Genomic DNA, 14861 nt, shown 5'->3' on the forward strand with positions numbered 1-14861 from the left:
GCTCTTCCACCACTCGCTTTACTTTTCGTTTTAACCCCCTCCCCCCTTTAATCTCTTATTTTTCAGCATCGGAAGTCAACCCTCAACCTCCAACTTTTCCCCACCTATTTTCAGACAAGTTCAGAATTAAGAACACATCCACATATATTTTAAAAACACAGACTTTTAATACTTGAAGCTTTGACATATGCCTGGCATCGCCGCCTCTCCCAGGATTTAGTCAACTGTTGTGAGGATGCGTCCCTGGTACGCACTATCAGGGACGTTTCACCACTACTTTGTTGCCATCGCGCTGGGCCGCGACATATGCCAAACAATGTGGTGGAGTTTGTGGATTGGGGAGGTTGTGGGGGGGAGGGGGGACCGCTAACTGGGTGTTATCCGACCGAAAGGGTACGGCCACAGTTTCGCCACTGGTATTCTGCCTTAGAGGGAACTCTGCTTTCTAGTGATAGCTTCTTCTCCGGGCGTTCATTTGTTTCCGATGTTCCTATCCTTTGGTGGCTTTTAATTACTCTTCACCGTTTAATCGCAGCTGATGGCCCAGGTTTATCTATGTCACTGCTGAAAATTAGGTTCATTCTCGAAAAAGATTTAATTTGTTTCAAAGTCCCGTTTTTAAAGTAGATTGTCTGATCCATCGTTGAAGGAAGACCAAAAAGGAAGTTTAGAAACGACTAATCTGACAAATCTTACGTGTTTTCGGACTCTAGAAAAGCTGGACCGTGGCCAAAAATCACAGACGTAGAGTCACAGTCGCTGAAAGCGGGTAAAAATAGTATATTTTTAGCCACTCTATTTTCTTCAAGACCAAAGGGCAAGTAGATCTGTTTTGAAACTTTGCCTTTGTCGGGCTTCATGAAGTAAATATTGGCGGATTGAGCAAGTACAGTTAATAGAACTAATAAATCTATATCTTCGCTGACAATAATCACCGATGGATGAATTGATGCCATTTCAATTGCTGTATCAAGGATGAGACAGTCTACGTTATCGTCCTGACGTGCGTGCGGCACCAAGGCGCGAACACCATACTCATTCGCCCTACGTCAAAATATATGATCTTTTTGTCGCAAATTTTGTCTACTTTCCGAATTTCTATAGTTTTTCTCTGAATACACAAAATGGCATTTAAAAAAAATATATTTTTTATTTTTTTCAAAATTTTGGGGGGTTGCGGGGGGAATTTTTGGTGGGAAGTTGAAAATTCGAATTCATAGACACAAAAAACACAACACAAGCCTATGTCCAGAACTACCATGAATTTTACATCCTAAAATTCTATATTGCCTGAACTACTAGCGAGTTTATAATTTTGTGGTGTCTGTCCGTCCGTTAGCACGATATCTCGGATAACGAATGGATCGATTACGACGAAATTTTGCAGGTGGATTCCTTATGAAATTTGTAGATCGGAGTTCGTGAATTGGCAATGTAGCCCAAAAAATAAAGAAGGCCCTTTTGACATCTCCGTGAGTTATGAACCGAATTGCATGAAATTCAATATGCGTATAGCTTTAGCCATATAAAACGCAATTCCAAAAATTGAGCCTAATCGATCAACATTCACAGTGCCCTTTTCACATCTCGACCATTTATAAACCGAATTGCAAACTTTTTTTTACTTATGAAGGTATTTAAATGAAATTCGATACACAGCCACTTGGATTAAAAGCAAATTTAACGCCAGTTTCAAAATTTCGTTTTGCGCATGCGCAGTGCCTCCTTTCTTATTTATGGGGGCATTCAAATGAACTTTCAGACATACATAATATGTATATTATACACTTTAAATAAAAGCTCGTTTTCTATATTTGTTTAGTTTATTTTAGAACAAAAGTCTAAACAAGTTTTTTTTAGAGAAAAAAATACTGCATCTGTTCACACTATTACTTATAAGTTATAACTTTCCGTTTTTCAAAACCGTAGAAATCGACAAAATAAAAAATTTTTTTTTATGGATCGGCGATGCTTTGGAATCTTTTAACAAACTACAAGCGTACCTACTTGTTTGACGTCGAACGATTTTCAAATTTAATTCTATTTCCAGCAATAAACGACAAAGGCAAATAATGAACAGCGATAGCTCTTTTTTTTAGGTAATTCCAAAGCATATCTGATTTATTTTAAACCTATTTAGACTTTTGCTCTAAAATAATTAGGGGAGCTAGTAATTGACTGTAAAGAAATTACCATTGAAATCCCTATGCTGCGTCGCGCTAAGCACCATCCTGTATAAGAAGCGCTTTGAAATTAATATAGTTAGTATCTAAATTGTTCGAGTAGAAGAAGAAACTCTTTCAAAGTTATATATCTAGTTGGTGTTAACTGTTCCAATAAATAATGGATCTAAATAAGTCACTTCAACGAATTAACGCGGTGGGAAATATCGTTGAAAGGACTGTCCTTAAATTGCAAGACATGGAGGGCGGAAAAATATACGAAATTGAAAAAATAAAATCGATTATCATGCATTTTGGACGAGGAATTGTATGTGAAGTTGTCGGTAATGCATCAATATTTTTACCACAAAGGATGGTTCGAGAAATGGATGATGAAGTAGTCAATCAATTGAACAAATTGAGGATGGGTATGGTGTTAACTGGTTTTTTCAAGAATGATATACCGAAAATAGAGTTACAAATCCGACAGTAGTGGGCATGACGTCGCCGTCGAACCAATTAAATTCATAATTATCTGGGTCCGTTAACTTCCATCCGTAATTTTCAGGACTAAGGTACTGGTACGGATTACCGACCATGCACTTAATGGCGACCATTTTATTTTCTGGCCTTAAAAAGGAAAACAAGTTATAAAATATTAATTTAAGCACTTTTATACAACTTATTGATGATTCACCCTGCACTTGCGCTATCAACATAGGCATTTTTGTGGGAACGTGTACAGTTATTTGCAGAAGTTTGCATGCTTGTCACTGTAAAGTGTGCTATTGATATAAATAACCTTAAAAAGTGCTTAAAGTTTGAATTGTGTTTTTAACAATATTAGGTGAGTATTTGCCCAAAACAATAGTTGGTTATTCGATGTAAACTGTACAAGTTATTTATTTGAAGTTTAAAGTCAGTCTGTATAGTGTAATATTGAAATTATTTAAGATAAACGTTGGTCGGAATTAAGTACAATATTATGGCGGCATGGTCTTAATAGCGACCACGTGGTCGCAAATGGGGAATATTGGGTCAGTCATAAATACTCTCCTAATTTTTATATTAGCCATAAATTATCTATTGGCGGAACAATTTAAAATTGTTTGACATATATCAACAGAAAAATGTAATTCCGACCACCCTTTTTAATAACAGGATCGATGTGTTGGCTAACATAAGTTAAACTAAATGTACTCGTTTCGATGAACTAACTTGCATTACACAGCACTTACATATTCATTTATTTCTAATCTAATTAGACAGAACAACTACTTACCTAGTGTTATATATACAATATTATATTGACGGAGAATAAATTGCCTGTAGACATTAATCTAATAAACCCAGTTTTCTATAATTTGCATTTGAAGTGTGGTCGGTATTTATGGACAATAATTCTGTTCGTGTATCGAACCCCGTCCACATGGTCGATATTAGGGCAATGCATGATTTTTATCGTACAGATCATACCAACCATATTTGGCATTTTTTTATTTAATAAAAAATTTCAAAAAACTACAATAACTTATTTTTGTGCATAGACGAACCATGGAACAAACAAAAAAAAGAAAACTCTATACCAATGAGGCATTGCTCAATGCATTGACTAGTATAAAGGAGGGAATGAGCATTAGAAGAGCATCTGCTCAGTTTCACATACCCAAAACAACGTTAATAGATAAAATGAAGAACAAGTATAAAGAAGGGGCAAGACCTGGGGCTCCCACAGTTCTCTCCTCGGAAGAAGAACAAAGTTTAGTGGAATGGATCTTGTACCTTGAGAGGGTGGGCTTTCCAGTAACAAAAGGTCAACTAATGGAAAGTGTTGCAAAATTAGTGGCTAGTCTTGGTCGGCCCAATACATTTAAAAATGGAATGCCGGGGCGGCATTGGTATGAAGGCTTCTTGGCTAGACATACGGAATTATCTACCCGTATATCACAAAATCTAACGCAACCTCGTGCCAGCATAACAGAACAGGCCATCCGTAACTGGTTCGATCGGGTGAAAAACTACTTCGAAGAAAATAACTTCGACGATGTTCTCAAAGATCCACAAAGGATTTTTAACTGTGACGAAAGCGCGTTCTTTTTGGCACCGAAAGAAAAACAAGTCCTTGTTAGAAAGGGCTCAAAAAAAGTCTACACGAGGATTCAAAATGACGAAAAGGAGTGCTTGACTGTGTTGGTAACGGTATCTGCGGATGGGAATAGGCAACCTCCTTTAGTCTTAATGCCCTACAAAAGGGTGCCTCCAAATATATATTATAATATGCCCAAAAATTGGGCAATTGGTAGATCAGACTCTGGTTGGATGACGGGGGAGAACTTTTATGAGTACATAACCAACGTATTCCATCCATGGCTAATGAAATTCGAGATACCAATGCCAGTAGTTTTATTCTTGGATGGACATTCTTCCCATTTGACCCTGCATCTATCAGAGTTTTGTAAAGCTAAAGGAATCATTTTGACAGCTTTATTGCCCAATTCAACTCATCGCCTCCAACCTTTGGATGTTGCAGTTTTTCGGCCACTAAAGGTAGCGTGGAAAAATCAAGTGCAGAAGTGGAGATTAAGTAATAACGGTCAAAAATTAAAGCGTGAGGATTTTTCTTCGCAAATGGAGATCTGTATATCAGAAGTTCTAACAGGGAATACAATTCAAAATGGATTTAGAACTTGTGGCTTGTATCCATTTTCACTTGACTATTTTGACTTTTCCAAACTAATAGATCAAGTTGGACGTCAACATTCAAAAGAGACTTCCACAGTTTCCGCACGTGACAATGACATTCATACTGAAACTTCAAGAATATCACCAAGTATTTTGTTAGAATTAGAGAAAAGGATTGATCCATATACCCTTATGGAATTCCGCATGTCAAAAGAATCATGGACTGGTAAAATCAATGATGAGAGTCTTTTTTTTCTATGGAGAAAAGTTAAGGCCGAATGTAGTGGTAGTTCAGAAACTCATGAAAACACTCACGAGAATACATTAAACGCTAATTTGCCAACAACAGATGATAGCTTGGTTATACTTGACAATATCAGAATTAATGACGACTTATTTCTCGAAAATGACCTATTGGACTTGGAAGTTCAACCAAATGGTATTCTGAGTATTCCAACTATCAACTCAGTGGTTTCGAATACTAGTTCACCATTGCACAGTACACCACTTAACCAAATGCCCATTGAAAGATGCGATTCTTCAATGAATATCTCGGCGTGCAACTTGGAAGATAGCAACGGAATGAATGTAAACAATTACTTACCATCCCATTGTACACCACCTAACCAAACACCCATTGAAAGCAATAGTAGTAATAGTAAGAAAGTGAAACGATCATCGTCTGCAACAGAAAATCGAAGTAATCGAGAAGGGACATCGTCGAAGGGTTTGAACATAGATGTTGCTCGTTTTTACACATCAACCATCAACGATGCTACTCCATTGCCACATCAAACAGAGAAACAAATTAATAACATTTCTAATAATAAAGAAAACGAAAGTCCTCTCATTCCAACACCTTTAAAAGGTATTCCTACACCTTTCAAGAAATCTCTCTTCTGGCCTGGGGAAGTAAAGAAAGGAAACGGTAAAAAAACACATATTAAGAAATTAACTCCAACTGTTGCGACATCTGAAGAATTCATTGAATATCAAAGAAGAATTGACGCGGAGAAGAAAAGGAAAGAGAAGGCTAAAGCGGAAAGAACTATAAAGAGAAAAGGAAATGCTTCCAAGACCCTCAACAAAAGTGAGTGAAATCGCGAATATGACGAGGGTTGTTACGTTATCGTTACATATGAGCAGGAACTTTTTCCTGGTTTAATAATAAAAAAAAATTAAGAAGGAGCAACTGTAAAAACAATGGCCATGAGCGGAAAACATTGGAAGTGGCCGGAAAGAGACGATATTTTAGAATATAGTGAAAGTGATATAGTGTCCACTATTAATCCTCCTGTCCCTTTAAATAAAAGAGGAATCTATTCCGTACCAGAAGTGGACATGATTCGTACCTCTTTAAGGCAATAAATAGTATAGCAATTCAAGAATTATAAATAAACGTTTTGAACTAATTGAACCTTTTTTTAATCATACTTACCTATTTATTTAAAGAGCATCAAGTTGCGGTCGGTAATCGGGACGAGTGAGGTCGGTGATAGGGTAGTTGGTAAAGATTGGTCGGAATAATGTTCTCTGTCACAAACACGCTAACTCATAATAAAAAAATATTTTTTAAGTTGTAACAAATAAAATAACGTTAGTAAATCATTTTTATGAGTTACTTGTAGGAAATTTAGATGCAATACCATCCATAACAACAAGTTTAACCCTCTAAATTTCTTATTTTATCCATAATTCCCTTTACATGTTTTTGGAGGTCGTTAAAACGTACAAGTACCTTATACAGTGTGCCCCAGATCGCGTGGGATTGCATGGGTAACTTTGTTATTATTAAAGATAGAGAATTGGTTAAATGGGCAATGTTTTGCAGTTTTGGATGCTTATTTAAAATTTCCTTATGGAAATTCAAAATGTCGCATAGGTTCGACGTAAATTCAAAAAAACTAAAATTGCTCATTTCCTTGAATGTCTTATATCATCGAAAGTATAAGAGATATAAAAAAAAGTTTTATATAAAAGTGACTGTCTTTGATACGCTTAATTTAGAATGATGTCAAAAAAATTTAAGATGGCCACTTTTGAGGAACATTTACCATCTTCCTAAAGTTAAATGGGCGCCATATTGGATTTTTAGATTACTTGATAGATTTTTAAATTCTCTTTTCAACGAGCTATTATAACATAAGATTGAAAATAAGATACCAGTTATATTAACGGTTTTTGTATTTTAATCAAGTAGTCTGTGACGAATAAAAAAACAAAACAAAATATATTCGAGGCAACAAAACAATGAAAATAATTACACCAGATGTTTAAAATACTGGCCATTATTAGTGAAACACACTTCAAGACAGTTTAGTTTAGGCAACGTGTTGCCATTGATGATTATTATTATTATTGTAGTGGTAGCTACTTCCACTTTACTTTTATTTTTTAATTAAGTACTTACTTTTATTATTTAATGTACTGTACATAATTCGTGAATTGTGATCTGAGCAGCCAGCTTGTTGGTAGGTAGCATAAATCAACCCTTTCTTCGAAACATACGTTGTCGAGAAAAATCGTTTAAGGAAGTTTATTGGAGAATTTGTAAATCATGGTGAGCAGTTAAAGATCCAACAAAGATTACCGGTCCAATTACATGACTTCCCATTATGCCATAAAATACATTAATTTAAACAAATATTAATTGATTTCGGCGTGAAACTACAACATGTAGGTTTTCCTGTGACGAGTATAGTGTTCATTATGTCGATTTGAACACTCCGCAGTTAGAAAAATAAGATTCATCTGTCCATATACTCGGACTGGTAAAACTGTTAGTTTCGATATTCTTGCGGATAAACCGCCTACTGACCTACAAAACGTGACCTGGGACAATGCATCAATGGTAATACATTGTGTAAAATAAAGCAAAGTGTCTTGAAATGCGTTTAACTGGATAATGGCATGACATTTTTTCGAGGGGATAGTTTGTAGTTATACCACCATTTGTAGATCTGTAAGTATGGATAATAAGATAGTCAATAAGTGATGTTATAAAAATCAAAATTTTTCTAGGCCTACTTATATAAAATTTTGGAGGGAGTTGTAATGCCCAAACCCTCCTCTCATGAGTGCGCCCCTGATTTTTTAAACATCTGATGTAATATTTTCACCGTTGTGAAAAGAGCGGGCCGTTTCCAGCAGACCAAATTTCCGAAGACGCCCGAAGTATAAATTGGCTTTATAATACAATTTACGTCAATAAATTACTACAGAATTTAAAATAATAATCAATAATAATAATTTAGAATACATATGAGCCGGTTGCACCGCTATTCAAGGGGTTGAAAAACTCACCCTCGTATATTATCTCGTGAACGGCACATAGTATCACGAGAGCTTGATAACAATACCACAATTAATATTCAAGAACAACATCCCCGTGCACGGCCGTCCAAGGGGTTGAAAAACTCGCCCCCGTATATTATCTCGAGAACGGCACATAGTATCACGACTAAATTTACGTGAGAGCTTGATAACAATACCACAATTAATATTCAAGAAAAACATCCCCGTGCACGGGCGTCCAAGGGGTTGAAAAAGTCACCCCCGTAGATTATCTCGAGAACTGCACATAGTATCACGACTAAATTTACGTGAGAGCTTTGGTAACAATACCACAATTAATATTCAAGAAACACATCTCCGTGCACGGCCGTCCAAGGGGTTGAAAAACTCACCCCCGTAGATTATCTCGAGAACGACACATAGTATCAAGACCAGTAAATGATCTTCATTTTTTCAATAATGGTTTGGTAAATGATTGATCATATTATAAACTTATTATCTTAGGTCGTATAAAAAATAGCTCAGATCGTAATCGTTCACTTGAAAATAAAAATTACATTATAGGCAGTTTCAATGATATCGTTTGTCCTGTGTCGGAGCTTCATATCGAAGATTTTGTTACTTTAAACCCTAGAGAACTATTGTCTAGTTTTGTAATAGACATCTACCTACAGTTACTTATTAGAAAAAATAATAACCGAGAAAAATTCAAAATAATGTCTGTTGAAATAGCTATGCACATATTTTGCGGAAATATTCCCACCTTTAATGCCGTTGATACTAATTTCATAAATATATATCCGGTAAATGAAAATAATATTCATTACATTTTGATTGTAGTCGATCCCTCAACAAATGAATTTATTTATTTGGATCCTCTTGATAGAAAAAATGCGCAATCCAAGAAAAAAAATCAATATTTTCAAAAATTTCTTAATTTTATGGGATACAGTTCTTCAAATAAATTGTGGAAAATAAAACATGTACCCCACACCTACCAAGAAGACTCTTATAATTGCGGTATACTTATTTTGTATTACTTTAGACAACTAATGGTAGGAGCCAGTTTAGACAGTAAAATAAAAGCAAACAACTTGAGAACAGAAATTCAACACTATCTATTATCTGAATGCCTCAATGTACACGATCTATGTTTATATTGCAACAGAAATATTCTGAATGAGGAAATATATACTTGTACAGCTTGTACAAGAAAAATACACGTTAAATTGTTTAACAAATGTAGATGAGTAGATAAGCAACGCCAATGAGAGCTCTGTAGTTTGGTCACGTGGTACGTGATTGACGAATGGGATCGCTTGAGTCGGCCATTTTGTTTCGTCACGAAAAGGCTGATAAGAGCATGCATTTTCTGAAACAGGAAACGCGTCATAGGGCGATAAGGTGTTTAAATTGGTAAAAAGAGCAGCTGGGTGCGTGGTGCCCCCGGGATTCGAACCGTAGATATGCGGATTGCTAGTCCTGCAGCACAAGCCACAACGATACGGAGAGCATTGAGATGTTTGCGAGTTGTAGAAGGGTATAACGCGGGGGTGCGTCGCCGATAGGGGCTAGGGACTATTTGGTGGCGTCAAAATGATACGCATCTAACGTATAGGAAACTGTAATTTGCAAATTGGGTGGCATATGGCGTTAAAATAAATACATCTCTGAGCTACGGAGACATATTCGTTTTATTGGGTAATATATTTATAATGCACAATGAGCAAGCGGACGTGAATCGATGTCTTCATTTGGGGGGGTAGCGCGGGTTTCTCTTCAATGACTTCTTGCGTTAGAAATTTACGAATAAAGTCGGCCGTTTATAATGTACATTTAGATAGCAAACATGTGAACTATCCATCCGCTTGATTATTTTATAAAATCCTCGTTCCATCCGTTTGAATAATAGGTATTTATAAATCGAAAGGATGCGAATTATCTGTTTATCGTTAAGGACGCAAAAAGGGTTCCGCATTATAAATACCACTTTATCGCATCATTTGTTCTCAATGCGTGTACGAGCAGCAAAATGACATCGGCGCCGACGAGGACCAATATTTCAAAGTGTGAGTGGTTGTTAAACGAAATTCGAGAGTATGTGCCAAACGTAAGTGTTTTAATAATTTTTTAAATGGTTTGCAATTATTAGTTTTTAGGGGTACACGATCATGTGCCCGTGTGCACATAATCTGGTTTATGATGAGAGGCGCGACATTCTACTATTTATAGACCCCTTTTTTGGGGATTACTATATATGGGTTTTTACGAATTCAGAACCCTCAGGAAGGGGAGTAGCATTTGTGCGTGTAGGACCGTAAGTATAAAAAAAGTTTGCGACCTGTTTGCATTTTTTCGCAGAAGATACCAATCACCTCGTCAAAGGAACTGCTACAATCAAAATCGTTGACATCAGTCGTCCTCCTCGTCCTTCAAAAAAACTAATGCAGAAGGTGCGCCTCATAATTAAAATCATTCATGTGTGTTTAGATTTATACAAAATTTTATATATTTTAAATATTTATAATAAAGGTCCTCGTCGGCGGCGTATTTTTTTCTTTATTAAGGTTCACATACATCGAAAAAATTAGATTACAAATAAAGCTATAGATATTTCACTCATTCCAATCACAATTTACCTGATAAGTAGTATATTCTGTTAAATCAATTTTTCGAGGATCCACATTTATGTTGCGATAATAGTTATGATATGGTAAGTGTTCTAATTCTAATTCCGGATAAAAATGAAGACTCCACTGGTCCATTTGAATTCTGCTAATCAACCTAATCAACCGATCAATTCTAATTTTATAATCCTGTTCATTTTCACGTTTATCCATTTCGATGGATCGAAATTCTACTTCTTGTTCTTCTTCTTCGTCACCATTGAGGGACGAGTATGATGATGCCGGTACATAAGGTGTTATCCAAGGATGTGACATTTCAGTAGACTCATCAGGAGCAGCAGAACTCTCGTCATATTGGCGCGTATAAGTGCGACGGACGATGCTAGTATTATTAATGCCTGCAATTAACGTAGTAGGATAGCGGCTTTTTAACGTTCGAATTGAGGTTATGTTACATATTTCACTGTTGGTTAGTGCTTCATGTATTTCTGTTCTCCATATAATTTTCAGTTGTCTTGCTCGCCATAATTGCTTTAAGAAATACCGGATTCTCTTGGGCATGTAGATGTAACCGTATGCATTTTTACGTTCCCTAGACCGTGAACGCAACTGGTTGCGCTGACCAGCTAGGAAACGTACTGAGTGCCAAATACTCCATTTCCTAGACAGTGTGCGCAACGGTGCGTGAGTGATACTCAAAACGCCCGACAGGTCATTAGTAACATCAGTAATAAAAAGAAGCTATTAATTATAATGTTTATTTTCATTTTAATGTGTAATATAGATACAAATAATTTGATAGGTACCTAATAAATACATATCTAATAAATTATGATTAAATGCAGTAAAAATGCAACCATGTAGAACATTTTAATGTTTACCTCCATGACCGATTGCGTTGGTTTGATTGAGATCAATATTGTTGAAGAGACAAAATCGTGTACGTGTATTGAGTACGGACCTGGACGAAGTTTTAAAGTTTAAACGTTCAATTGCGTTTGCGCATGTTTTCTTTTTAAAAGTAGTTCTTGCAGTTCACGTTTTGATTAGAACCTTATAAGTTGTACTTATGCAAATAAATCCTTTTTCTTTTTACTGGGTCTTCATGTATAAGTCGACATATTGACCTATGTTGTTGCAGTTAAATTTACTCCACACCTCTTGAGCTCTACGATACCTCCTTCGAGAGCAAGGCTTATCTTCCAATTTATTGTAAAACGCATCTTGAGGAGGCAGACACAGCTCATCGAAACGGTCGAACGAGTCGAAGTAATCATACGGCATAATACCCTTTTTAGTTAAAATATTAAATTGATCTTCAGGTAGTGTAGAGAATTGTGACTTTAGATTAGGAAAGTTCGTTAGAGCTGATGATAATTTATCTAACGATGATGCCATAAACCGGAAGCTGTCTATAAATCTAAAGCATATGCGTGACTCGTTGATGTGTTTGGTAAAAGAAATATATTTCTCCTTGGTTATAGGGAGCAAGTCGATCTTGCCGTCCATTCTAGTGGCAATATCTGTTACAACAAAGTGAGCATCATATCCACTCAAGTTGTGGAACACCACCGGAATTGTATGAGTGTCCTGGTAGTTGACGTTGCATCCCTCACATGCCGCTCCGCGGAAGTTGTTCTCCGGGATAAGGTGATTGTGATCTCGAACTTTCTTTTGACCAGATTTAAATGACTGTTCACAAATATGGCAGTGCGTTGCTGCTTGAAATTCAAGTTCCTGCTGTGGTGTCATATGCATCTTGTAGGGGCAAAGAAACACCGTAGACATCTTCCGCAAGCTTATTCATCTCGTCAGCAAACCATCGCATACAGTCTTCACCGCGGTAGCTGTTGTAGAACGAAAGAGATTAATCGTATGAGCACTTGAAGTAGTATCCCACAGCTGCTGGAATATGTTGTTGGTATGCAGTCTTTTTTGTGCTAGGTTTCAGAACGCTCTCGAGATCTGCATATACGACAAAGGGGGCTTTTATTTTATTTTTAAAATTTTTAAACTTCAACATCTTTTTTTCCTCTGTAGGCATCTTGATGGCTGTATCATTCTTTTGTATGCAATCCTTAATATGCTTATGTAATTTATCTTCAGAACGGTAAAAATGTAGACATCTATCGCAAATATACTTTTGCCTTTTTTCTTTGCTTAACTGCTTCGATACTAGCCGTGAAAGATTTTTTATCCAAACATAATGGAACTTGGTCGATTGTTCGTAGCAGTCTTGCACTAAAAGCAGGTTCACATGTTTATCCCTCTTTTCCTTCGTTAGGTAGGTAGGCAACGTATTAGACTGGTCTTTTTTCTCCTTCTTCAGAATATACACGTTAATGGAGATGTTGTTTTGTTTTTCAAAGTTCGGAATTTGTCGCATAGTCATCGGAAACTGGATCCCTTTTAGCTTGAGCACGGAAGAGTAGTGAGGGTATTTGGATATTCTTTGAGGATGTTTATCAACAGGATACAACGCTGAAACCACCGCCCACGCAAAGCACGCATTGTCATCGTTCTTAACGTTGATACAAGCTTCTTTTCTCTTAATCAGGACAGGTAACTCAATATATGAAGAGCCAAGTTGAGGTGTAAATTTGTTAATGTTCACTCCTAAATTAACAACGGCACTAAGTCCCCAACCACTATCACGTTCTTGAAATTCCGATAATTTCTTCATTATTGGTTTCTCAACCTTCTCCTTAAACCACTCATCTATGTTAGTATCCCTATATATTGCCGCATTTGATGTTGTAAAGTACTTATACTCATTAAGCATCTTTTCACCTTGAGTAATCACAAATTCCCCGCAAAAAATCGCATTTATTTTCACAGCCTCATCTTGCTTCAACGCGTTATGAATTCGGCTTTTGAAGATGGTCTTACAATCCATTAAGAAGTTGCCGGGGTCTTTATGTTTAAGATTAGTGATAACTCCAGTTCGTATTCTATTGCTAAAAGCCGAAATGGAGTCATCCCAATGCACGCGATCTTTTGCGGTTTCTTTTCTATTACTAAAAGCCGAAGTGGAGGTTCCTTTATTCAAAGATATACCCAAGCCTCTCCTTTGTTCTAATTTAAAGTGTTTACGCATCGATTTAATATTACGTAAACAAGCCTCAAGATGTTGCCTTTCACCTATGGATAATGACCTACGCATCGAATCTTGAATCCTACGTCTAGCCTTATCACACTTAATTATCCCTTGCCTCACGGTTTTGCCACTATACTTAGTTCTAAGCACACTTAAAATACTTGCAATCTGTTTTACTAAATCGGTAAACATCTTGCACGTCTAAAAGCCCAAAATACTAAATAATAAAAGCAATATTAATAACAAAACTCACCTATAGATATAATACGTCTAAGAAAATACACACTAACAGATAAAATACGACTAATAAAATTCGCACCAACAGATACAATACGACTGATCTCAACGAATGATCGAATTGGAATGGGAAAAATCTGAATAATGTATCGCATATATAGCGAACTCCTCCTAGATACCACTCAACGTTACGATAAATTCGATAATAAATGTATAGGGAGTTGCGAAAGTTATATAGGTTGGTATAAGCAAATTCTATTTATAGGTCATTAATCTATTTATAGGTATATTAGGAATAAAAACAATTTATACAAAACGTGTTTTATTGAGGGTATCTAAACATTACGGCGTTATTTACTATACCGTGATTTGTGCAATTGCATTTTTCAAACAATTTTTCGGACTCCTCGTTGGAACAAAATGCTGAAAATTCAGTAACGCCAATGATGTGAGTCACAAGTTCGGTGGCATATCCTCTTCTTCGATACTCCGGTAAAGTATAGACGTAATTCAGCATCTTAGGATTTTTATGAATATCTAGAGGATCGAAGTTCATTCTTGATATTAGCGCAAATGCTGCAGGTTTCGAATTCAGGTACCTAATGTAGCAGTAGACGCCCTGATCGATGTACCACTGATAGAGAAAAACATCATCTATCTTTAAACGCTTTATCTCCTTAACTGCTTCTTTACCTCGAAATAATCGTATATTCGTCATCTTCTGAACTGAAAACGTATATCACTCTACATCTATATTTATAT

General features: G+C 36.3%; 1 protein-coding gene and 1 long non-coding RNA gene across 2 annotated transcripts; one reads left to right on the plus strand and one right to left on the minus strand.

The window, feature by feature from the left end:
- Positions 1-9660: 9660 nt before the first annotated feature.
- LOC116181879 lies at positions 9661-10589 on the plus strand. The gene is made up of 3 exons (XR_004147365.1): positions 9661-10248; positions 10298-10455; positions 10500-10589. It is a non-coding gene; the product is annotated as an uncharacterized LOC116181879 (long non-coding RNA).
- A 2041-nt stretch (positions 10590-12630) lies between these two features.
- On the minus strand, positions 12631-14265 carry LOC116181880. The gene is made up of 2 exons (XM_031502322.1): positions 14116-14265; positions 12631-14063 (listed from the first exon to the last, which is right to left on the minus strand). Exon 2 carries the CDS (start codon positions 14052-14054, stop codon positions 12633-12635), a length of 1422 nt encoding a protein of 473 aa, XP_031358182.1. The 5' UTR covers positions 14055-14063; positions 14116-14265; the 3' UTR covers positions 12631-12632.
- Between the last annotated feature and the right edge of the window lie 596 nt (positions 14266-14861).

This window comes from Photinus pyralis, unplaced genomic scaffold (genome assembly GCF_008802855.1).
Source record: "Photinus pyralis isolate 1611_PpyrPB1 unplaced genomic scaffold, Ppyr1.3 Ppyr1.4_unclustered_Scaffold2607, whole genome shotgun sequence".
NCBI classification, from domain to species: Eukaryota; Metazoa; Arthropoda; class Insecta; order Coleoptera; family Lampyridae; genus Photinus; species Photinus pyralis.